General features: G+C 39.2%; 1 protein-coding gene across 2 annotated transcripts in view; it reads right to left on the minus strand.

The window, feature by feature from the left end:
* Positions 1 to 11972: 11972 nt before the first annotated feature.
* The window catches only part of Hn (phenylalanine-4-hydroxylase), a 41994-nt gene continuing 26732 nt past the window's right edge, over positions 11973 to 27234 (minus strand). For both annotated transcript variants that reach the window (XM_067140766.2, XM_067140767.2), the window contains exons 6-8: positions 26890 to 27152; positions 26532 to 26761; positions 11973 to 12402 (exon numbers count right to left, since the gene is read on the minus strand). In XM_067140766.2, coding sequence (XP_066996867.2) covers positions 12246 to 12402; positions 26532 to 26761; positions 26890 to 27152 — 650 coding nt within the window. In that variant the 3' untranslated portion in view covers positions 11973 to 12245. The remainder of the gene's footprint in view (positions 12403 to 26531; positions 26762 to 26889; positions 27153 to 27234) is intronic.

The raw sequence follows: 27234 nt of genomic DNA on the forward strand, positions 1-27234 counted from the left end.
GAAAATGTAATTCAGCACAATTTACAGAATTTTTTGTGTATTGATATGAATTACGATTTAATCAATAACACAGTGAGGTTAGAAGCCATCTTTGATTCATCTATTAAATACATTACATACCATTTTTGGTCCACAGTATCCATTTCATTTTATATTAATGAAGTCAATGAACTTTCCTTTTTCTTACCTGACACTTGTAACTTTTATACATAATTCAATGACTGTCAGTATTCTAGACAGTGTTGCATGAAGATGATTCGTTCAGGAACATCATCTCCTATTTCTTCAGTTCAGAAGATTGTTGTCTGTCAACTTCTGATCTGCTTTCTGTTCATACTTTTCACGTTTGTATTTCTCTTGTAGATGTTTTCTCTTTTCCTTCATCTCTCCAACAAAACAAATCCTTTCCTACAGTACTAAGATACATCTATGATTTCAAAACCCATCGATAAACAGAAGGGAAACTTATTTAATCAGCTGTTTTGAAACACAGGTAAGACATGGCTATAATGGACTTAGATAAAGACATAATAAACCCAAACAAGTTCCTCACCAGTTTGTCATTCAAAGCTATATGTGTACATTGAATGAAAATATCTGTGATTAGTAGATTGGGCCCTTGTACTCACACCCTTCTCCTTCTATTGCTTTTCTTACACCTGCGGGGTCACGGTTGCAAACTATGTCACATATATGGATTTGGTCCTGTTTCACAGCTGGATGCCCTTTCTGACGCCAACCCTATGTGGAAGGATATCATCACTGTTTCGTGTTTCTGTGGTGGTTGGTAGTGTGGCGTTTTGTCTCACTATGAAGAGGAGTGTGTTGGGACAAACACAAATAGCCAGTCCCCGAGCCAGAAGAATTAATCAGATGCGATTAAAATCTCTGACCCAGCCAGGAATTGAATCCGGCTCCCTCTGAACCGAAGGCCACAGTCGCTTCCTTCCCACTCCTAGCCCTTTCCTATCCCATCATCACCATAAGACTTATCTGTTTCAGTCTGACGTAAAGTAAATTTGTAAATCTGTTTGACAAGCCAGGGACTTCTTGGAAACAATATGGTGAGCGAAATAGAATTTGATAGGCTGATGGAGTGATATAAGTGAGAATGTGGCTTATGAAAGAATGAAAGTAAAATTAGCTGAGTCAGCAAAAACGATGTATGAGGACTTGCTGGGAATAGGCAATATTTGAGTAAGAGCAGATAGCGAGGAAGTAGCAGGAGATTTCTTTTTAGATTTCAAAGGAGAAAGTGGGAAAACCAGTTTCTTAAGGTGGGGCCTGCTGCTTGATTGATACATTGGTTAACTTTATTAATGAAGATATTTACCTTGCTCTTCCCTTTACCTTTTTTATCATCTCTTGTTTTTAAGTACATAAGTTGATTGTTTGATAAATGCTAGTTGTGTACCATGTAGTCTTCTAATGTGGTCATTCAGAGACTATCCTTTTGTAGAGCACATTTCTAGTCACATATAGTTCTTTGTTTGTTCTAACATTTGAATCTGGTTTCAGTTGGTAAATAAATTTTGAAGTTAATCAAGGCTAAAGAGATTCCTTCTTGTATTTTCAGTTTCGCTTATAGGACCCCCTCTCCTGTTCTTATTTCACCTGAATTCTTACTTGACCAGGTGAGATGGCCATGCGGTTAGGAGCGCACAGCTGTGAGCTCGCATTCGGGAGATAGTGGGTTCGAACCCCACTGTCGGCAGCCCTGAAGATGGTTTTCCGTTGTTTCCCATTTTCGCATCAGGCAAATGCTGGGGCTGTACCTTAATTAAGGCCATGGCTGCTTCCTTCCCATTCCTGGGCCTTTCCTGTCCCGTCGCGTTGCCATAAGACCTATTTGTATCGGTGCGACGTAAAGCAAATAAGAATCCTTACTTGAAATTCGACAGTGGGAATCTTGAATATAATTTGTCAGATAATACCTATTTTCCTGCATATGGTCCTTTTTTTGATTCTCTCTCTTTTGGTGCCCAGCGATTATACTCTGCATGAACAGACTCTGCTTTCTTAGTGTACGAAATACATTGCATGGGAATTCTCTAACATTCTTGACCCAAGATGTGAAGTGAAAAACTTCTCCACCTTGAAATGGACCCTATTGAAGCACAGAAGTGTTATACAAAATAAGAAACTTCTACTCCACCTTGAAATAGACCCTATTAATAGAGATATTATACAAATTGGTAGCAGAGCAAAAACATTAACCAACTTATACTTCATTTCATTTCCATGCCTAAATATGGCTTATATTTCATATAATTTCTTGCCACTTTCATCCACCGATTTGAATACTCCTTTAAATCGTAATTTACCGGGCGAGTTGGCCGTGCGCATAGAGGCGCGCAGCTGTGAGCTTGCATCCGGGAGATAGTAGGTTCGAATCCCACTATCGGCAGCCCTGAAGATGGTTTTCCGTGGTTTCCCATTTTCACACCAGGCAAATGCTGGGGCTGTACCTTAAGGCCACGGCCGCTTCCTTCCAACTCCTAGGCCTTTCCTATCCCATCGTCGCCATAAGACCTATCTGTGTCGGTGCGACGTAAAGCCCCTAGCAAAACAAAAAGAAAAAAAAAAAAGAAAAAATCGTAATTTGAATCATTCTCTGGCTAATCTTCAGTATAACCCAGCAAATCTTTTCTCGTCTACTCCTGCCACATCACCCTAAACCCCCAGCTTAGATGAAGTAATATTCCATCTAGTCATTCTTCCAATCAAACTACAAATCTTCACATTAGCAAAAAATGCTTGGAACAAATTCTCCAACTTCATTTCTCTAGATCCCAAAAGTATAACCAATTTTAAAAAATGGAACTTGCTTCTTTCTCCCAGATCATGTCCCTCTTGTGTCTTAAAACTACGGGGCATCTTAGTCATTTCTGGCTACAAAATATACACAGGTGTAGTAACTGAGTACAATTTCTTTCGCTAACAACTCCACTTCTATGATTCCTGAAGAAATATTTTCTGGGCCAAGAATTACAGAATTCCTTTACCGTAAAATAGGACCTACATAATTTGTTGCAATCTGATTCTACTGTTAATTCTGATCATCTATGGAAACAGGCTCTCCAAAACTTAAAGAGAGTCTCAAATTATACATCGTTATACTCAAGATCAAAATTACAGACTTTCAAAATTTAAGGTTTCCTATTTAGTACTTCTTCAGAATCTCCAGCAGAGCTCCGCTCTTCATTCAATATAGGCTAAACTTTGCTTACGATGGCTGGGTCCTTACCAAGTTATTGCACCGCCCAGCCCCATAACTGCTATCCTTCAATCTCGTTCAGATGTGATATAAGGAAGGTCCATGTAGGCCAATTGAAGAGGTTTTATCCTCCTTAACAGTTGGGCTCTTGCCTCTCATCTTGTTTTTTTCTTTTAAGGATGATGTTTCTTCTTTCTGTTCGATGATGGTGAACCTTCCCTTTGTATCACGTAAGGGAGTAACCTCAGCCAGTGTAAGGAAATCTTGTATAACTCCTTTCCTTTTCTTTCCTCGATCCCTTTGTGTGCACAGCTTCCTTTATTTCCCTTCCCCTTCTATTATCTCCCTTTTATTATTTTTTTGGTTCAATTTTGCTTTCATATGTTTATGGGTGTTTCAGTTTCTTTCCTCATGTGAATCTTTCTTCTGTGTCCCTCCAATAGGTTTATAGAAAGTCTACAGCAGTGTTTAAGGAATAGGTATTAGTCATAATCCAAGAAGTTATGCCGGCCCCGCGGTGTAGGGGTAGTGTGCCTGCCTCTTACCCGGAGGCCCCGGGTTCGATTCCCAGTGAGGTCAGGGTTTTTTACCTGGATCTGAGGGCTGGTTCAAGGTCCACTCAGCTTACGTGATTACAATTGAAGAGCTATCTGACGGTGAGATGGCGGCCCTGGTCTAAAAAGCCAAGAATAACGGCCGTAAGGATTCATCTTGCAGACCACACAACACCTTGTAATCTCCAGGCCTTCGGACTGAGCAGCGGTCGCTAGGTAGGCCACGGCCCTTCGGGGCTGTTGCACCATGGGGTTTGATTTGGTTTGGTTTTGAAATAAGTTACAGAAGTGAGACTATACTCGATTGTTCTTCATTTCCTGAAAGATATTAAATGGTAGGCAGAGATTCGGCTGGAGGAAAATGTAGTAAATTGTTAGGCTTATACTGATGACTTGGTCTTATGTCAGATTGGGTGAAAACTTATCTAATATTTTGGAAGTTGAAAAGAATTGGAGCAAATATGATATTGCCATTCCTGCATGACAAAATGGATTTCTTTTTGTGGGGTGAAGGGTAATGGCCACTTTCTCCAGCTGCATATCCCATCCTCTGGATCAACGAACGTCATTTCTCGCCAACTTCTGCTGTTTTCTTTTTTTTTTTTGGTGGAGTAATATCTGAAGCCATCTCTTTTCAGTTTCAACTCAGTTAATTTATAACTGACCGGGTGAGTTGGCCGAGTGGTTAGGGTCGCGTAGCTGTGAGCTTGCATCTGGGAGATAATGGGTTCAAACCTCACTGTCGGCAGACCTGAAGATAGTTTCCCAGTTCCACACCAGGCAAATGCTTGGGCCGTACCTTAATTAAGGCCATGGCCGCTTCCTTCCCATTCCTAGGCCTTTCCTATCCCATCGTCGCCACAAGACCTCTCTGTGTCAGTTCGACGTAAAGGAAATAGCAAAATATTTATAACTGTTAGGCTCTTCAGTCAGCCAAAACTAACTTTAAGTAAATAAATTTAATTAAGTTGTTTCTTTTTCAGGTGTAATACTGTTACCATATGTTTTCTCTTTCAGGTGGTTTATACAGTTATTTACTCAAAGACTGAAGAACCTAACTATTACAAAATAACTTCTGCTTCTTCGCTTCCTGCGACTGGATCCAGTACATGCTGAATCAATCAACACCTCATGTCTGGGCATTGATCTGAACCGAACTAAACTTCACATCGAAGATACTGCATATCCCGGACGAATTTGCTCTCATCATAAAGAAATCTAGCATGAACAAACTAAGCCCATAATCATGTTCCAGCTAACTTTGTGCCTCGGTACACACTGTACTTCCATAGGTGACCTGTCATATCACCCCTCCACACTGAAGCAAAGCTGTGTCCGGCTCCATAGCTAAATGGTTAGCATGCTGGCCTTTGGTCACAGGGGTCCTGGGTTTGATTCCCGACAGGATCAGGAATTTTAGCCGTAATTGGTTATTTCTGCTGGCATGGGGGCTGGGTGTATGTGTCATCATTTCATCCTCATCACGACTCACAGGTCGCCTACGGGCGTTAAATCAAAAGACCTGCATCTGGCGAGCTGAACCTGTCCTCGGAGGACACTCCCGGCACTAAAAGCCATACGCCATTTCCATTTTTACCACGCCTCTTCTGGATTTCAAATATATATGACAAAATCTTAAACATTTGTTCACCATCGTGTTCTTGCCTAGTGAGGAGAGACCTGATTACCGCCCACTCTGCTTTGTAGTAATTTCTACAGGTGAGATAGGCCTCTGTTATGATGGCATAATATATTTGTTAATCCAAAAACTTTGGGTTGTCTCTGCTGACATGAACCTCCTTAGTTTGGGTCTAAAGCTTAATTTCCCATACTGAGTGATGGAACTCTTTTCTAAAGTATTCAGCAGTGCAAAATTAAGTTATGTAGAAAATATAGTAAAGTGTAATGTGGCTGCGCGGCGTGGTATTTCTGGGTGTAAGGTGATGCCATTTGGGAAGAAATGTGCAAGGTAGGAAATATGAAAGTGGAACAGATAGATTCAGTGGACTGGTTGTTGAAGTTGGGCATTCTAGTTTAATTATTTCTGAACTTGGTGTCAATTCATGCAGAGCCCATAAACCGTCCTTAAATGCTGACAGTGGACAGCTCTCAACAACATGAAGCAATGTTTGCTTTTCAACACCACACTCACATCCATCACTTTCACAATATCCCCACTTTTTCATCATATATCGGCACCTGCCATGGCCTATTCTGAAACGGTTGAGCTTCACTCATGTCGAGGAAGATCGAAACCTGGCACTTTCTTCGTTGTGTCTTTAATCAGAAAGGTGTTGGTGGGTGGACACTGTTCCCATAGCTGTCTCCATTCTGCTGTTACACTGAATTTTTCATGGTAGTGTAGATCAGTCCAGAGTGGATTCTGCTATTTTGAACCTCATCACAGGTGGATCTTGTAAGGCACTGAACAGGAGTGAGTTCCTGTGTGCTAAGGTCTTCTTGAGCAACTGTACTTTCACTGCTTTTCTCCTCAGATCTAGAGGAGCAATATTTGCTAAAACAGGCAGCCACTGAGTAGGAGTGGACCTCACTGTACCAGTAACAATGCTCTTGGTTTCATTCAGCTGTACATCAATCTTGCTCAAATGTACGTTGTTTTCCCACACAGTAGCACAGTACTCACCAGCCGAGTATGCTAGAGAAAGTGAAGCAGTGCAAAGAGTGTTTCCATCTGCACCCCAGTTGCTGCTGGCTAGTTTATGCAGCAGATTTACTCTTGTACTCAGCTTCTTTGACAGATTCAGACAATGCTGTTTGAAGGACAAGGATTGATCCATTGTGACACCCAGATATTTTGGGAAGAAGTTGTGGGAGACTTCTGTTCCATTAAAAACCACAGGTAGCTTCCGATTAGCTTCCATGTTATGCAAGTGGAAATAGTCACACATGGTAGCTAGGTCCTCTGTAAGTACATCCTCACAGTGTGCCAAATCCGTACTCTGAGTAATTAAAGCTGGATCGTCTGCAAACTTTATCTTCTTTGAAGTTGTTCTTGGCAGGTCATGGATGTAAAGATTGAATAGAATGGAAGATAATACTTACCCTTGAGGTAAACAATTATTTAGAGATCTCCACCTACTTCTTTCACCATTCAGAAATACAGCAAGCGGGTGGTTGGACAACATATTGTTTAGTCAGTCTTTTCTGGAATCCTGCTTCAATCTCCGTTGTCAGTGTTAACACCTGATCACAACAACTGCGATTCTTTCTGAAACCCCCTTGTTCAAATGGGACTACACTTTCTATTGCTTCCTGGATACGGTTAAGTATCATTCTTTCGAGCATCTTGTAGATCATGCTAAGGAGTGAAATTGGTCGATAATGCGACGCATCAGTTCCTTCCTTTCCCAGTTTCAAGACTGCAATTACTTTGGCTTGTTTTAACAACTTAGGTAATTTACCAGTTCATAGAATTTCATTGAAGAAGTTTGGTGAACATGGAAGGAGCCTCTCTGAAGAAAGCTAGATAAGGTATTCAGGTGTTCCTTGGGCAACGGTGGTACACCGGCTGATTCTTCCACGAAGGTGCTGCTACACAACAACAAGCAGATGATAGCAAGTTCTGTAAGAAGAAAGGGATTTTATAGACAAAACTCTTCTGTAAGGCCAACTTTGCTGAATAGGAGTGAAAGCTGGGAAAACTCTGGATATCTTATTCATAACCTGAAGTAACAGGCATGAAAGTAGCAAGAGTAAAGGCTGGTACAGGCAAGTGAGAACAATGACAGGAGGGCACTTGTAATGAAGAGACAAAGTCCACATTAGGAATGAACTTGAGGGATGAATCTGTGCATATGAACTAGCGTCAGTGGTGGGATGAATGGAGGAAGGTTAGTTACCTAAGAGATGTATGAACTTGTTCATGATGATTAAGAGCAGACAGTTATGAGTGCACAGGGAAATGATGCTGAAATTACTACAACATATCTCATGTCACTATCACTATCAGCCATATTCAATCGTTTTTACGATGTGGCCTCTTTAAGTCTGAAGCAAGGTAGGTTTTCACGAGGTCTCTCCATCTGGGACTGTCTTGAGCGATGTTCTGCCAATTGATCCCAGTAATTTTCCGGATGTATTTGCTATAATATTAAAGATAGAAATGCACACATTTTCTTATGTGTAACAGAGGTTGAGGGGTGTGATTATAGAAGAAAAGAAATAGGACAACTTGATGTTACTCTGAACAAACAAACAAGGTGCTAGGCGAGGAGAGACTCGAGTGGATAGTACAAGGGGAAAGAAGAGACGTAACTAACTATACACTGGGATGAGGAGAATTGAATCCACATTTTTGTACTATTCAATCAAATATCTAGAATCAGTCGGTCAATACAAATCATATGGAAGAAAAATCAACTATAAACTTCATATATACCAGGTGGCTCACGGATGCCGTACTTTCTACTTATAAATGTCCCGCATGCATAAGTGATGTGTGGGGTGTCTACCAACTGATTTTAACAGGGGAACTACTGCCAGCGGGCAGGTTACGTCAGAATATGAAGAGATAAGAAACAGAGTCACACTCGCAGCATGTTACTCAGCGCGCCGGTCGAATGCATCCGTTGCATTCGTAAACATCGTTTTCAACCGTATAGTTCTAGGCTGGTGTATGGTACAGCCGCACTATATTTGCTGTCTGCATATCTGAGTGTCCAAGGAGCTGTGCATATTCGTCCTTGATGTTGATGACGTGACCAATATTTTCAGCGGCATATTGGCGCGATTTTGTGACCCTGTAGATAGCATGGCTCCTCCGGGTTGATCAAATTGTACATAATTGTCACGTAAGTAATTGTCCCTGGCGTTTGTTACAGTTTTTTTGATGACAGGTTTGAATTCTCTATAGTGGACCAGATCAGTGTCAGTCCTTGTTGGTGATCTTCTTGGACTCCACTGCGTACTGGGTCTCATCATTCCACCACCAGACCTGATTGTCCATGAAACACTTTTCCGGTGTCATTAGTCCTACTATTTCTTTTACACTCGATCTAATTTGTGCAGTGATCACATCCCATGTATCTTTCACAAGGTGATGAGTATTCAGGTAGGGACAGATCGTATCAAACAGCACTGTTGCTTTTGTCATGAAGCTTCCACCACTTGATATGTTCTGTGTTGGTGACTTGTCAGACAGGTGGCTGAAGGTCAAGCTGAAATTCAAGGACAAGGAGTCTATGCTGAGGGGCGTCGTCGTCTGATGTATTAGTTTACACTCCATTACTAGCCGCAGATCCTACCTCTTCACCATCCAGTGTTTGTTTTGCGACTTGCGACGACGAGTACTATAATTATGTGATAATGTGGGACAGATGTTTCTTATTTTTGTTAAGTCCCATTCACCAGTTTTGTTATGCACTCCAAACCTGAACCTATCATGCACTCAATCAAAACCATCCCTTGAGTAGCCAACATGGCTGTTGAGGTCCCCACCAATTAACAGATGTTCACTGGCATCAACAGAGTGGATGTATGACTCCAGTTCTTCCCAAAATTTCATCTTGTTTCTCTACTGGGCCTCCAGCCTTTGTTACATAACAAGAGACGATGTATACTGTTGTTACCCAGTGATAACCCGGATGCCAATCAAGCGATTGGATTTATTGTCTACGTCAGTGACTATATCTCACAGTCTCTCGGTAACAGCCATTACCATGCAATTTTGACAGGATGTTGTGCTATAACATAGGAGCTTGTATCCTTCACCAATATCACAGGATTTCACTCTTTCCCACTTTTTCTGCTGGATACAGGGAAAGCCTATCCATCATAGCTTGAGCAATTTGGCCAACACACGGTTGCGTCCAGTCATTGTCCCATTGTTGATCTTCGCAAATTGTGTCATTTGGCCTCGCTTCTTTAACTTGCTCTGGCTTTAGGCAGTTAGCCCTTGCACATTTCTCACACCAATGGGGCTGTACCGCATTTCTGAAGGCTACAAGAAAGGAAAATCCCAGCATTCCATGTTGTACAATGCTGGCACGTAAAATGTCTCTGGTGGCACATTTGGTGCCTACCCTAGAAAATTCATTAGAAACTCAGCTGTAGGTCACACAGAAGAGTTTTGGTTCACTATTGCGATCTGGCGAAGTAAAACGGAACATCAAAATTGACACGCAGGCAGTGTAGATAACGTCATGTCAATACGCTGGCACTTGGTGGCTGAGGGCTTACAGTTATTATCTTCATTTTTTTTTTTTATTTGCCACTAGGGCCAATACCTCTATTTGCAAATAAAGCATAGGCCTATTGATTGTTAATTGATTTACTTACAGGTATCTAGAAGCACTTTTCATAAACTTTCAAAGTGCAAGCTTAATTACGTTTTGGGATTTCTCCGAACCCCTCTTCCTGCCAAATTTTCATACCCACCAGGGCTGACACTTGAAGTTCCCACCTCCGAAACTGCTCCCTGGATCCACCCCGTATTACAACACAAAGAACTGACATAAATAACTTGGACATAAAATACACAATCCCTGAAAAAGACATCACATGGAAAATATAAACAGTTCTGGAGAAAAACATGGCATTTGGCTGTGCGTCAAATGCAAGTCTGTGTCCTTTGAAGATGGCAAAGGACCATCCTCCATATTCATCCATCACTGGCTATCAGCAGGCTAGAAAATAAGGGTGGCCCTTTTTCTCAATTCCCTAACAATGGCCTTTCAATGCCAAGAAGATTTTTTTATCATTCAGGTAGTTTTGAAGATATACAACATCTGTGTTTGTTAGCTACTGCTGTGTATTGCTTGTAATTCTTTGACCAACCAAGGTCACACACCTTCTCTCACCTGCACTACGGGAGGTATATGATCCTCCTAATACTTTCCTTCCCGTCTCTAGAGATAAAGGATCTCAGCTGACTGAGAACAAATTCAGGCTGTTTGATCAAATTCACACAGCACTTGCAAGTCCTTTCATTGTTTCTTCTTCTTCTTCTTCTTTGTTGTTTGAGCCTACTGAGGACCACATAGCTCATATCTTCTCATCAACTGGGCCTTCTGTTTTCTCCTTTTCCAGTACTCCTTCATTTTATGGCTGTGAGCCAGCTTTATTTCCTCCGTCCACATAAGTCTGCCGGCAACGTGTGTTAATGGTAGATTTTCAGGTACAATCTGTTAAATTATTGGTATCCTTTTCTGGTATAATCTCTTATTTGATGTAGGTACACTATGTGTTCAAAGTGTATTCCATCACATGCCACAGATTGTTCATAATGTTTTTAAAGTTTATTGAACATATTGATGAACAAAGGTTGCTGTAAGGACACAAAGTTTTTTTTTTGCATAATTCTGGAATATTTCTAGGTGGGTCATGTGTCTTGAAAACTGATTCTTTCGCCATATGTAAGCATCTGGGGTGTGAGATCTAGGGAGTAGAAAGGGTGCAGGAATGGAGTTCCATGAGAAAATGGACATTCCCAAGGTGTCATCAACAGGGAACAGTAGCATTTCTTTACATAAACATCTAATGATCTTACCAAGATCCTCCAAAAAATGTTAATGACAATTGACTAAATGGTGGCATTTGTAATGAATTAAAATTCTAGAGCTATATATACTATTTTACAAAATCTGTTTTGGTGAACTATCAATGAAATCCTAATATGTGCAAATTTTTCTTGAGAAACATTATAGTTATTTCATGGTCAAATTTTATTACACCTCTGGAAACAATCACCAAATATCTGATAGCGTCATCTTGACATATACGGTGCCCTTTCTTGGAGAATTGGTATTGATCTGAAGATGTAATTTCAAAATTATTTCAAAATTCGTGAAAAGTACTCCTTTGGTTATGTTAATTGCTAAATATTTCAAGACCTTGAGATTGAGCCTGAAGCTCTAAAGAGAACGTTCTTACGTGCCTCCCCAGAATAATATTATTTTCAAATACTGTAACAGATTTGCAAGATCTCATGTAACTTTGAAGCCCTATTTGTTTGATATATGATTTTCAGACTCTTCTTTCAGTATAAAGTCTATTTAGATATTAAAAGAGAGTTAGAGATAACAAAGATCCCTGATAAATACCTCTCCTCATGTCAGTTCTCTTGGAAACTTACTCTGGCATGTGAATTCTGGTGAAGTTCCCTTTTGCTACAATTTTCACTGATTCTAAATGAATTTCCCATGTATTTAGGAGTGGATGTATTTATAAATAATCAGTCAATCTAAAAAATGATAAAGCATTTATGATATGATAAAGTATTTACAGTGTATACATCGGTGATATGAATAATAATATTCAATGAAAATTTAAAAATATATAAATATCACAAACTTGAATTTCAAGATAAATATCTAAAAATATAAGAGTTATACAGTCAGTTTTGAAACTGGCATGTTATCTTTGATTCCTTACTGCTACTTTGGACATATATAACAATTTCATCTTGTTTCTTTGGTTCATCAAACTGCACCAGTACTTCATAGCAGATGATTTCCTTACAGCTTCTTGAGAGCATTCAACAGTATTTGCATCTCCTGGTTTATGTTGGTGACTAGACTTTCAATTTGTGGCTTGGAATCCAAAAGTTCAATGCTCTGAGTATAAGCATTGTACCGAACTCCAAATGGGCGAGGAATTGTATGGGCATATTTTCTGAAAATAAGAACAGAAATAAAACAATGTTAATATCATGATATACAAAGTAAAGCAAAATTTACTACAACTGCTGATAATTAATGATGTAAAGAATAATATTTCAGTGGAAATATCAAACTAAAATGGGTACTGATGCTGTCCAGAAGAAGTTTATTCTTGTTTTATATACAAAGAAGAGGAGAATCTTGATTAAAGACAAACTATTCTCTATGGTATTGGGGATATTTTACCCCATTTTTTGGTTGTTGAAATTATTATTCACTCTGCCTATTTGTCTCACATCATCATCGTCATCATCATCATCATCATCATCATCATCATCATCATCATCATCATTAGAGCCTGGATTTTTGATAGGTTGGAATGCAAACTTATGAAAGTGAGTAGCAAGTATCTTCAAGTCCGCACAACAGTTCTGCAGTTAGATTTGCATAAATATGAGCGCTGTAAATAAAGTAGTGGCATTGTAGTCCAGACACTCGCAGGACATCGGGCATGCGCAAATAGGATACGGGGCAGTCAGGCGGTGCTGTTGTCAATGTGTAGTGTGCACTTGATGGGCATCCAGTTAGGAGTGTTGTTGCTGTGTGGTGTTGAAGTGAAGAGTGTCCATTTCAACCGCTCTGAACATGTTTTCAAAAGATGATCAACGTTTGTGGATTAAAATTGAGGTTGTTCATGGTAAAAATGCATCAGAATATTATTGAGGATGACGTGAAGCCTGTGATGAGAATGCATTACTGTATAGGATGGTTGCACAATGGGTCAAGGCGTTTTGTGCAGGTCGGAATGAGATTGCGGATTTGCACCGCATAGGTCGGTCGTCCATTCCTCAAGATCAGATTGACATTGTGAGTGGTCTTGTTTCCGTAGACCACCGATGGACTGCCCAGGAATTATCCGTAGAGGTTGGTCTCGGTCATCAAACGGTGTGCTTAACATGAGGAAAATTGTATCCCGTTGGGGTCCACATCAACTCACCTACGTACAGAAATGGCACTGGTTTGCAGTGGCTGGCATCCACCTAGACAGATACCGCAACAAAGGAGATGCATTTCTGCAGCGTATTGTCGCCATTAATGAGACATGGGCATGAGCCTACGAGCTTGAATTAAAGCGTCAGTCGAATGAATGGCGTCACTCAGGTTCACCACGTCCACAGAAATTTCGACAGGAACCCAGTCGGGTGAAGCTTATACTGATTGTGGCATATGACTATGAGGGTGTTATTCTTATGCATGCTGTGCCTGAGGTTCAAACCATCAACAGTGGCTATTATTACTGATTTCTGGAGCGACATCTGCGTCCAGCTATGCAGTGCAAATGTCCACGTTTATTGCGAAAGGATCGCCCTGTCGTGTTCCATGACAACGCATGTTGTCATGTCGTAAACAATGTCAAGTTCTTCTTGCAACAGTAGCATTGGGAGGTCTTGGAACACCCTCTGTACTCACAAGACATGAGTCCTTATGACTTCAACCTATTTCTGAAGTTAAAGGAACACCTCTGATACCGCCGATTTCCTGATGTGGCCTCTGTATTTCGTGCAGTAGGGTGCTCCGTTGCCGTAATCAACAGAGAGCGCCTTGCCAGTGGTCCTCTCTGCCATCCCAACATTTGGGGAAAGGTAGTAGACTCTGTGGGTGACTACGTTGAAGGAATGTAATGCAATTTTACTTGTTAGTTCATTAAATATTGCGTTCTATCAGTATTGCCACTACTGTACTTACAGCGTTCATATTAGGAATTTGGCGTATCAGAAACTCCTAAAATTTATGCAACTCACCTACATAATTGTAGAATGGCTAGACACCACTCAGTGCTTGCTTAAAGAAGTTTCCATTCTAACCCATTAGTGCTTAAAATTCTGGACTCTAATCATCATCATCATGATCGTGATGAATATCACTGTATCAAGAGCAAAATAACTTGGGCCTTTACTTAAATTCTTACTGTAAATTAGTGTTTTATATTGATTTTCTCTGTACAACATATATTCGAGATGGTTTCTCAATACTTCTATACTCAAGAAATATTGATATTGAATGATACTACTACAGATGAGCTTGATACTTTTTGACACTATTTTAATAAAATACTAAAATGTTTAATAATTTGTCAACTTCCCAGAAGTAGCAGATTTTAAAGTAGTTGAAAGGATCACGTCTCAACTCACAAGTTTCAAAATAGCTGGCAGCACATATAGACTCCGTGTGTATAGCAACGTGCTGCTGCGGGTGGATATTTACGAGAACTAGTTAGAGGCATGTTCAACAACAATTGACCGTAAGGAGTTGGAGTACGTGCGATGTTTACATGCAGTTATTCAATCATTTTATAGTGCTGTCTTCAGATTATTATTTTTTAATGCCATAAAGTTGTAGCAGAACTATGTGCTTACTGTTGGTTGCATTAATAGATACTGTAATATAGAGTGAAATTGATTTAAAAGTCAGTTAAATAGGACATAAAAACTTTCCAGTCTGTCAAACACAGAAAATTCATTGAAAATGATAACACTATAAATATACCTGTAAAACATACACTGTTACACAAAGAATGACATGTTTCATTCTACAAGAACATCCTCAGATTCTATCAAATCACTTAAATCACGCGTAAATATGTACAGTATTGTTTACTTGTGTAAACAGCTGATGATGATGCTTGTTGTTTTAAGGGGCCTAACATCGAAGGTCATCGGCCCCACTTGTGTAAACTTGTCAATGATAGAGAGTTAGGTGATGATATGAACAAATATTAACAAATGATGATTTTATAAGTACTCAACCAACACCGTATTAACATAATGAAAAATAAAATTCTGTACGTATCTGGGTTGCCGAAGCTTAGTCCGTTGTCACCTAACACGATTGAGTTGCGACATAGTGTTTGGTGACAACGGACTAAGCTTCGGCAACCCAGATACGTACAGAATTTTATTTTTCATTATGTTAATACGGTATTGGTTGAGTACTTACAAAACCATCATTTGTCAATACTTGTTCATATCATCACCTAACTCTCTATCATTGACAAGTTTATGCAACATAAACAATACTGTACATATTTATGCATGATATAAGTGATTTGATAGAATCTGAGGATGTTCTTGTAGAACGAAACATGTCATTCTTTGTGTAATAGTGTATTTTTTTAAAGGTATGTTTATAGTGTTATAATTTTTCTTGAATTTTGTGTGTTTGACAGACTGGAAAGTTTTTATGTCCTATTTGACTAAGTCGACACTGGAAAGTATGGCTTCCATCTTCACAAATTAAAAGACAGAGGAACTAAACAGTAAATCGCAAGAAGTAACTTGGTATAAATATTTTAATTAATACTAAATAACTCTTTATGAAACTTATTTTAACTTTTTTAATGAATAGGTTAACAATTGCAAGCAAATTATTATAGCAGTGTTATATTTGTAAAGTAAGCTGCAGTAGGCCATTTTTTTTAAAGCACACGTATCATAATAGCAGACACATTATTGTATTCTATAACCATAGTCTTAATGATAGCCATAATAATAATAATAATAATAATAATAATAATAATAATAATAATAATAATGTTATTGGCTTTACGTCCCACTAACTACTTTTACGTCTTTCAGACGTGCCGAGGTGCCAGAATTGAGTCCCACATGAATTCTTTTACATGCCAGTAAATCTACTGACATGAGGCTGATGTATCTGAGCACTTTCAAATACCACTGGACTGAGCCAGGATCGGACTTGTCAGGTTGGGGTCAGAAGGCCAGCGCCTCATCCATCTGAACTAAGATACAAAACTTGGCATAAATGAAATAAAAAACACTTATGACGATGATGATGATGATAATATTTTAAAATCTTTTTTAGCTGAAGATGTTCCACATTAGGAATGAAACATGTACTTTTTAATATTGTAATTTGATTTTAAGCTGGATTATGTTACATAATTACATAGACTAGCAGTAAAAAACAAACAAATATTGGAAGGTAGGATTCTCCATTATTCAACCTAACCTTAATTGAGTTGATGCCAATATGGGACAAAAAATGAGATTTATAAGCTATCATCCATCAGGGCCACTCAGCTTAATAGCCAGTATAATAATAATAATAATAATAATAATAATAATAATACCGCTAATATGCCGTATTTTAGTACAGAGCAATATGTGAAATTTTATGGTATTCAGTCACAACCTCACAAAATGAATTTTAAAATGTAGTACACAAATATAATTACAGAATAGGCCTATATCACACAATATCAATAGCTCACAGGAATATCGTGTTTTACAAATGCATAATCATATGTAAATTCATGTCCTCATCCCGAGGTGGTGCAACTCTTTTCAGGCACACCGCTAGTGGAAATGATCTGCATGAACCATTTTAAACACATAATAGCCTAAATGTCACTCTTACATTCCTGGCAGTATCGGGAATCAAACCATCCGAGGACAGCGTCTAATAGTGCTAACCATTACACCATGGAGGTGGACTTGATCATTGGTACTATAAATACAGAAATATAATGTAAAAAGTAATCATTGGTAACTTTAAGTGATTCAGATTTTTTCTCCTCATGCAAAGATTTGGTAATGTACTATCACAGATATTTTCATTTAAGAAATATTTTCATTTTATATTTAAGAAATTGTGTTACGAGAAACTTCTATTACGCTCTCTCACAAGACTCTTACAGACACTTGAAGTGCGCCTGCGCTGTGAGTGAGTTTCTACATTGGTTGTTCCCCCTCCTGTCCCTTCCCCTTCCCTTCTCAAACGTAGTCTTGGTGGCTGGTTGCATCCAGCGTTAGACTCTCACTAATTATTTGTCGCTCTCTTGAGCAACTACTGGGAGTTTCCTTTTGAACCCAAGGCTTCTGGGCTGCGAACATCGGAGCGTAAGTCCTGAGTGAATGTTGTATGTGTGTGTATTGAGTGAAAGGTTAATGCTTGTGGCCGCGAATGGGTGTGTGTAAGTGGATTTGAGTTGTGCTTCTGTGTGTGCTGTGCTGTTTGGATGGGCCGGGTTCGTAGTCCAGGGGCCTATCGCCAGTTGAAGGCCGTTTCTTTTCTTTAATGTTAACTACTTGTCTCTATTATATTTTCTGGGGATAACAGATCTCCTGTTCTGTCTTATACGTAAGAGGCCAATAGAAGTTTATTGGTTTACCTTGAAAGAGTGTTTCAGCTATAATGTTATACATAATGTTGTACATATGTTGTTGTCAGTGAATAAAAGACAAATGGATTTACAGATGGAAAGCTCCCTAACCTTGGTCCACCTAGCTTCCTCTCTGGGCATGTTCCTATTTTCCTAGGCCCTGAGAAGGTGCTAGCATTAGGGCCTAGGAAAATAGGAACATGCCCAGAGAGGAAGCTAGGTGGACCAAGGTTAGGGAGCTTTCCATCTGTAAATCCATTTGTCTTTTATTCACTGACAACAACATATGTACAACATTATGTATAACATTATAGCTGAAACACTCTTTCAAGGTAAACCAATAAACTTCTATTGGCCTCTTACGTATAAGACAGAACAGGAGATCTGTTATCCCCAGAAAATATAATAGAGACAAATAGTTAACATTAAAGAAAAGAAACGGCCTTCAACTGGCGATAGGCCCCTGGACTACGAACCCGGCCCATCCAAACAGCACAGCACACACAGAAGCACAACTCAAATCCACTTACACACACCCATTCGCGGCCACAAGCATTAACCTTTCACTCAATACACACACATACAACATTCACTCAGGACTTACGCTCCGATGTTCGCAGCCCAGAAGCCTTGGGTTCAAAAGGAAACTCCCAGTAGTTGCTCAAGAGAGCGACAAATAAATAGTGAGAGTCTAATGCTGGATGCAACCAGCCACCAAGACTACGTTTGAGAAGGGAAGGGGAAGGGACAGGAGGGGGAACAACCAATGTAGAAACTCACTCACAGCGCAGGCGCACTTCAAGTGTCTGTAAGAGTCTTGTGAGAGAGCGTAATAGAAGTTTCTCGTAACACAATTTCTTAAATATAAAATGAAAATATCTGTGATAGTACATAAGGTTTCAAAATCAGGAATTTCAATTGGGCCAACATCAAGCCTCTGCCTTTTTATTGGAAAAAAATCTAATCTGGCCCCCTTGTTAAATTTCTCTTTTCCCACATTTGTGATGTGAGGGCAGACCATTCAGAGTGTTGTTTAGTACTGAGTGAACTGCATAAATAACAGCTGAAATATGCTTACATTTGTCTGACGGAGGGCATTCACAGGAACAATTAAGCGCCTCCCTAGCAGCATTAACCTAGGTTACGCTTACATGATACCATATTAGAAATAGGCCAATTTTTGTTTTTCTTTCTGAAGGCAGCATTGTTGAATGAGTACATAAACATTATTCTCATTATCACTACTACTGATACATAAATCACTACGTTGCCTGTATCGTGAAATGGTAGGGTACACAGTGAACCGATGTTTTTCTTATCGCATTAGCAATGATTACTCTGTTGCTATTTCCTGCAAACAAATTTTCTTGTAAATATGACCACTTTATGCAAGATTGGAAAAATTAGGCCAAAATTTGGCATATAAAACACTTCAATGTCCCACTGTTATTATATAGTCAGCCATTGCAATACATGGTGAGATTACAGCAGATATTTGTGTGGTGACACACGTGAACTTACAATGTTCACCACTCGCAGCGTAGCGGTGGATTTCTCCCATTAACACATGGAGCCTACAGAAAGCTCATTTATACCTCTACTGATCCTATGTCCTTCCCCCAACTTTCTGCAGATGTTCTGGTGCCAGGTATGTCATAAGTACAAATTTCTTTAAAAATCACATATCAGGGCAATAAAACATGCTGAATTGTAGCTTGAGGAAGATATTTTCAAATGTGATATTACACTAATTTGTAGAATTATTTATTTTCAATTTGGAAATACCTTGCTCCAACTGCAAAATAATCTAGTTCTGTGTGTAACCAATAACAGAGACTTTCAGTAATCACATCCTGTGGTCTATTTAAACTATCACATAAAATGGCGTATGGCTTTTAGTGCCGGGAGTGTCCAAGGACAAGTATGGCTCGCCAGATGCAGGTCTTTTGATTTGACGCCCGTAGGTGACCTGCACATTGTGATGAGGATGAAATGATGATGAAGACGATGCATACACCCAGCCCCCGTGTCAGTGAAATTAACCAATTAAAGATAAAATTCCCGACCCTGCCGGGAATCGAACCTGGGACCTCTGTGACCAAAGGCCAGCATGTTAACCATTTAGCCATGGAGCCAGACAACTATCATATAACAAGCAAGGAATCAATTTAGTGTAAAAAGGTCACACCTTTACCATGAAACCTGGTTTTGATTTTAGATTACTATTTTAAAATTTCAAGTCAGTTGTTATTTTGAAGTGACAGAAGCTGGTGTGTTTCATAATCTTCCACTTTTGGATAACATGAGTGAAGTGTGGAACTATTTCTAACTGGATTCTGTACCAACTGATGCATTTGTAAAAAGGAGTTTCTTGCAAGGAGGAAAATCTCACAACACTAGCAACCTGAAGAAGGATGTTACCTCAGTTCATAAAATTGATTTTACTGAAGATGAACATCCCAACAGTGAAAGCGTAACAAATAAAGAAATCACAGTGGAAGAGCCTGTGCCTGTTCATTCCATTTCAAAGTCATTGTCCTTGTTTTCTTTGTCAGCGACATCATCACAGTACTCAAATACTATCCAGTCTATTCTCACATGTTTTCTGGACAGTAAATCCAAATTTAAACCAGGAGATAATTGATCAGTGGTAATTACCTGGAAGAATAGCTTACATGACATGTGAAGACAACCAATAATTTAGCCATTGTAGAGAATAAAGGATTTAAGTGGTTCATTCAGCACCTTGAACCTAGATATACTATACCCACTTGTAAGCACATGCCAAATGAAGTCCGCCCAGAACTGGGTCAGAAAGTAGGAACAAGAGTAAAAGACAAGCTCTGAAATGCTGGTATGACAAATTTTTAGACATCAATAGCAACCGATGGCTACCTATGTATCGTGGTTCACTTTATAGTCCAGGATTACAAACTTCAGCATACATGCGTTGAAGTGATACCATTTGAAAAAGTGAGACTCTCAAGTGAGAATATTGCAAATTTCTTGAAGAAGACATTAGAAACTTGAGGTTTATTCGATGGTTCAGTGATGAATGATGCATGGTTCAATAAGTCATGCACATCATTTTTCTTTACCTTGGAGGTTTGTTTATTTGCTAAAGGTAATATACCACATTTTCCCCCAATTCATTAGCTACAAATACCTTTTATTTGACATAGTTTCCGTTTGAATCTGTGACTTTCCTCCACTGAGATGTAAGAGCTTGTACACCACTACGGTACCATTCAACCGGTTTCCTTCTCAGCCATGTCTGGACTTCACCTCTGACCTTCTCATTGGTGTCTTATTTCTTCCCATGGAGTGCATCTTTATGAGGGGGCCAAACAAATAAAAGTCAGATGGTGCAAGATCCACGCTGTAGGGTATATGAGGAAGAACAGTCCATCCAAGTTTTGTGATTGCTTCATGGCTGTGCAGGCTTGTGTGTGGCCTTGTGTTGCCATGTTGAAGGAGGATGTTAATGACATCTTTATGGAGATGAACACACAGAAATCGTCTCTTCAATTTTTTCAGATTCTCGATGCAAACTTCTGAGGCTATTGTGTGACCAGCAGGCAATGTGTCTATCAGAATCACTCTCTCATAATCCCACAAGACTGAGGCCATAACTTTGCCGGTTGAGGGTCCTGACTTGAACTTTTTCTTCCGAAGAGAATTTGTGTGATGCTACTCCATGGACCGTCGTTTGGTCTCAGGCTCAAAATTATGAATTCATGTTTCATCCTGTAATAATTCAGGATAAGAAATCATCATCAGCCTTGTGATGTTCAAGCAACTCTGCACACACATTCCTCCTTTGATCCTTTTTGCCCTCAATTAGGCACCTAGGGACCCGGTTGGAACAAACCTTTGAATAGTCTAAGCGGTGAATAATTGTGTTGGTACTCCCCACAGAGATGTCAAGTTGAATAGCCATTTCTTTGGTTGTTATTCGTTTATCGCACTGAATAAGCCCGTCTGCATGTTGAACAGTCACCGTTGTTACAGGTGCACGTGGCTGTCCTGAACGTTGAAGATCTAACAGTCTTGCTTAATTTCCTTGTTGATAAATTTGACCATAATAGGTGCTGTTTATTCATGTACTGACTTGTATAATCTCATTAAAAACTGTTTAAAATAGTATACTGGTAAGATTTGCCTTCTCAATACACTTTCTGTTAATGAACTTTATTTATTCACAAAAAAAAACCATACATGGTTTGAGAGCAATAAACATCCTCTTGATCAGTGACCATACAAACTTATTTCAGTTGTTGAAGTCCAACTTAAAACAGAGATTTTATATAATTACAACATTTTTTTTTTCTATTTGCTTTACGTCGCACCGACACAGATAGGTCTTATGGCGACGATGGGATAGAAAAGGGCTAGGAGTGGGAAGGAAGCGGCCGTGGCCTTAATTAAGGTACAGCTCCAGCATTTGCCTGGTGTGAAAATGGGAAACCACAGAAAACCATCTTCAGGGCTGCCGACAGTGGGGTTCGAACCCACTATCTCCCGGATGCAAGCTCACTGCTGCGCGCTCCTAACCGCACGGCCAACTCGCCCAGTAATTACAACATCAATGAGTAAAATAACATAACAGTTTTTAATTGTTTAGTCTAATTCTAAATAACTATTACATTAGGAAACTACTATCATATAAAAAATTCGATATTAAGACTTTGACTTATGTTAAAAGTGACCAAATTACAAGCAAGAAAATACGGGACACTTTGACTGCCATTGATTATAAGGCCCTATTTAAGATTAGAATTTCTTAACACGAGCCACAGACCTCACAAAGAGTACCGTTTATATATAAAAAACAAGTACTGATTTTTATTATTATTGTTATTAATAACAACAACAACATGGAAGCTCCAGTATATAAAGTGTTGCAAAAAAAGAAACTTTTCCTTTTCAGAAAGCTAATGATCATGAATATGTCTTTCAATAAATTAAACTCAAATATTGATCACGAACAATATACTTGCATCATTTCACAGAGCATTTTTGGCAACAGTAATGACTAATGTAACATCACTGATTGTACACTTTCCATTCCAATACACTATATTTATACAAATCCGCAGCCGCAGCATTTTTGGCGACCAAGGCCTATGGTAATGACTAATGTGACATTACTTCCTTCACACATTTTGTCGCATTACACAAATTTTCATATGACCCCCAACCATAAGACATATTTATGTCAAAACAATGTTCACTATGCAGGATTATAAGTTGCCATTTTTACATTTTATATACATCTGTCTGATTAGTGTATTACATTTAGTGCCAACCAAACAAAGTGTAATTACTTTACACAATGAGAAATACAGATCAGAGCTTTGTGATGAGTAATGTTTAAACATGGTATTTTAAAATATATTGGCCGATTCACGAAAAACGGGACAATATGCATCCCATATATATTTTGCTGGGACAATGGGACACTTTAGAGAAATAAGGGACAATCCCGTAAAATAAGGGACATCTGGTCACCCTAACTTAAGTCAATATTAAGACTTGACTTTTTTATATGATAGTAGTTTCCTAATGTAACGTTAATAACTGGTTATTAACTGATATTATAAATTGTGTTATAATCTTTAGAATTATCATCATCATCATCATTATTATCATCATTTTACAGTTCCAGTTTCCTGGGTACTGTTGGCTTGCCTCTTCCATTCATTGAGATACGTTCTGTTGTTAATGACGTCCTCCAGTGTCCTTCCCCGATCTGCAATGTCCACCTTTACGACGTCCATCAAGTGGGTTCTTGGCCTTCCCACCATTTGTTTCCCTGCCATATGTCTCTCCAAGTTAACATATGCTGTCCTTGTTGGCTCCATCCTCATTACATGCCCAAACCACCTCAGTCTGGACATGCTGACCCGATCTAACAATGACGTAACAAACCAAGCTTCCTTCCTACCCACATCATTCCTTAACTTGTCCAGTTTGGTTTTTTGAATTGTGGACATAAGGACCTAAGGCATCTCAGATGCCTGCAATCTTGACGAGTCTTTGTTAGTGGGGGTGTAGGTTTCAATACCATAGGTTAAGATTGGTATGAAGTACTGATTGAACATCACCAGCCTGGATTTTGTTGGTACTTTGGAATCCCAGAGGTGTGTTCATACTTGCTGGTAAAACTGAGAGTTCTTCTGCACTCTATTTGCCACCTTCTTTGTGGTTAGTGTATCGTGAGATATTGCACTGCCGAGGTACGTAAAGTTTTCCACACTTTCTAGTGGATGGTTTCTTCAAGCATAAGGCTATTCACCGCTACACATGGGAAGCTAGGGGTATCAGATCCATAATAGACTATATCTTAACCGACTTCGAATTCAGGATGTCTGTTAGGAATGTACAGGTTTTTTGGGGTTTTTTCAATGATACAGACCACTATCTAATCTGTAGTGAACTATCTCTAGGCCTAGGGTAGAGAAAGTGAAATCTGTCTGCAAATGAATAAGGGTAGAAAATTTCCAGGACAAGGAAATTAGACAGAAGTACATTGATATGATTAGTGAGAAGTTTCAAACAGTGGACAATAAGCAGGTTCAGGGTATAGAAAGCAAATGGGCGGTATGCAGGGATGCTGTAGTAGAAACAGCAAGGGAATGCCTAGGAACGACTGTGTGTAAAGATGGGATAAAGCGAACGTCTTGGTCAAATGATGAAGTGAGAGCACCTTGTAAAAGTAAAAAAGAAGGCTTATCAGAAATGGCTCCAAGCAAGGGCCAATGCAGACAGGGAATTGTACGTAGATGAAAGAAACAGAGCAAAACAAATAGTTGTTGAATCCAAAAAGAAGTCATGGGAAGATTTTGGTAATAACCTGGAAAGGCTAGGTCAAGCAGCAGCAGGGAAACCTTTCTGGACAGTAATTAAGAATCTTAGGAAGGAAGGGAAAAAGGAAATGAACAGTGTTTTGGGCAATTCAGGTGAACTCATAGTAGATTCCAGGGAACCACTGGACAGGTGGGGGAAATATTTTGAAAATAATCTCATTGAAAAAGGAAATCTTTATGGTGGTGTTGCAAACAACCAAGCTCATGCGGAGGAGGAATATGACGGTGAAATTACGCTTGAGGAAGTGGAAAAGGATGATAAATAAACTCCATCGTCATAAAGCAGCAGAAATAGATGAAATTAGACCTGAACTTGTAAAGTATAGTGGGAAGGCAGGGATGAAATGGCTTCATAGAATAGTAAAACTAGCGTGGAGTGTTGGTAAGGTACCTTCAGATTGGACAAAAGCAGTAATTGCACCTATCTACAAGCAAGGGAAGAGGGAGGATTGCAACAAGTATCGAGGTATCTCATTGATTAGTATATTAGACAAAGTGTTCACTGGCATCGTGGAAGGGAGGGCGCGATCAGTGGTTGAGAGGAAGTTGGATGAAAACCAGTGTAGTTTCAGACCACAGAGGGGCTGTCAGGTTCAGATTTTCAGTATGCGCAAGGTAATTGAAAAATGTTATGAGAGGAATAGACAGTTGTGTTTATGTTTCATAGATCTAGATAAAGCATATGGCACAGTACCAAGGGAAAAGATGTTTGCCATACTGAGGGACTGTGGTATTAAGGGTAGATTATTAAAATCAATCAAAGGCATTTATGTTGACACTTGGGCTGCAGTGAGAATTGATGGTAGAATGAGTTCTTGGTTCTCGGTACTTACAGGGGTTAGACAAGGCTGTAATCTTTCACCTTTGCTGTTCGCAGTTTATATGGATCATCTGCTGAAAGGTATAAAGTGGCAGGGAGGGAGAGTTAGGTGGAAATGTAGTAAGAATCTGGCCTATGCTGACGACCTGGTCTTAATGGCAGATTGTGCCAGAAAGCCTGCAGTCTAATATCTTGGAACTTGAAAATAGGTGCAATGAGTATGGTATGAAAATGATCCTTTTGAAGAATAAATTGATGTTAGTAGGTAAGAAATTTGACAGAAATGAATGTCAGATTGGTGATACAAAGCCAGAATAGGTCGATAATTTTAAGTATTTAGGTTGTGTTTTCTCCCCGGATGGTAATATCATGAGATTGAATCAAGGTGTTGTAAGGCTAATGCATTGAGCTCGCAGTTGCAATCAACATTATTCTGTAAGAAGGAAGTCAGCTCCTGGATGAATCTATCTTTACATTGTTCTGTTTTCAGACCAACTGTGCTTTACGGGAGCAAAAGCTGGGTGCACTTAATATATTTTATTCATAGGTTGGAAGTAACAGACATGAAAGTAGCGAGAATGATTTTTTGGTACAAACAGGTGGGAACAATGGCAGGAGGGTACTCGGAATGAGGAGATAAAGGCTAATTTAGGAATGAACTTGATGGATGAAGCCGTACGTATAAACAGGCTTCAGTGGTGGGGTCATGTATGGCGAATGGAGGGGGATAGGTTACTTAGGAGAATAATGGACTCTGTTATGGAGGGTGAGAGAAATAGAGGGAGACCAAGACAATGATGGTTAGACTCAGTTTCTAACGATTTAAATATAAGAGATATAGAACTAAACGAGGCCACAGCACTAGTTCCAAATAGAGAATTGTTGCAATGTTTAGTAAATTCACAGAGGTTTGCAGACTGAATGCTGAAAGGCATAACGGTCTATAATGATAATGTATGTATGTACTATGAGGATGCAAGTAACAAGTTTATGGTCATCCAAAATATTTCTCCTAGAACTGCCATTGCTTACTACAATCCGTAATTACACTTATGACTATATGAAAAAATCTGTAACCTTTATTTACAACTTCATTGATGTGAATGCTGTTATTCTAGTACAGTCACTACTAAAGGGCCACAAACATAACAATAAAAATAGAGATTCTTAAAATTTGTGGATCAAATTAACAGTATAAAGAGCTTTGTACTATGGTAGTTTGTATATAACTTTAAAAGTTTGTTACTTATGATAATTTCCAGCTTACTTACATCATTTTCTCCTTGGCATTCTCAAAGCTATTGGCAACAAAGTAGACAGGTTGGTACTCCGTAATAGGATACTTCTGTAGTGCTGTTTTGGCAGGTTCAAATGGTCTTAGTTCAGGCTTTCCACTCAGGCAATATTGGAGTTCACCAAATGAAGATAATAACCCTGCCCCATAGGCCTTAATTTGTCCATCTTGATGGCAAAGCCCAAACTCCGCCGTAAACCAAAAACACTGTGGAATCATGATAAAAATTAGGGATTTTTCAGGAATCTAATATGTATTTACAAGTGCTTCATATTTTTTTCATGAGAAATTGTAACACTGGTTCATTTACTTTTACTGGTACTGAAAATTCTTACCGTTGCAAGCTGCTCAATGTAATCATCTGGTGCTCCTAGTGATGCTAGTCCAATTTCTTGTGAAAACTGTGCAAATGCAGGATCTGCAAATAGAGGTACATGCCCCAATAGCTCATGACACACATCAGGTTCAGGTGTGTAGAGGGGGCACTTGGAATGACGAATGTACTGTGTTGAGTGAAACACTCTGAATGCGAGGCCAGCAAGAAAATCTCTGGAGGACAGCAAACCAGCAACGGGCCTTAATGAGAACCCTGTGCTATCTAGAAAAAGAAGCATGATAAGATAATGAAGAGATATTGTATTCAATTAGTTAACTGTGTTAAACATGGGTAAATATTTCAT

This window comes from Anabrus simplex, chromosome 2 (genome assembly GCF_040414725.1).
Source record: "Anabrus simplex isolate iqAnaSimp1 chromosome 2, ASM4041472v1, whole genome shotgun sequence".
Taxonomy (NCBI): domain Eukaryota; kingdom Metazoa; phylum Arthropoda; class Insecta; order Orthoptera; family Tettigoniidae; genus Anabrus; species Anabrus simplex.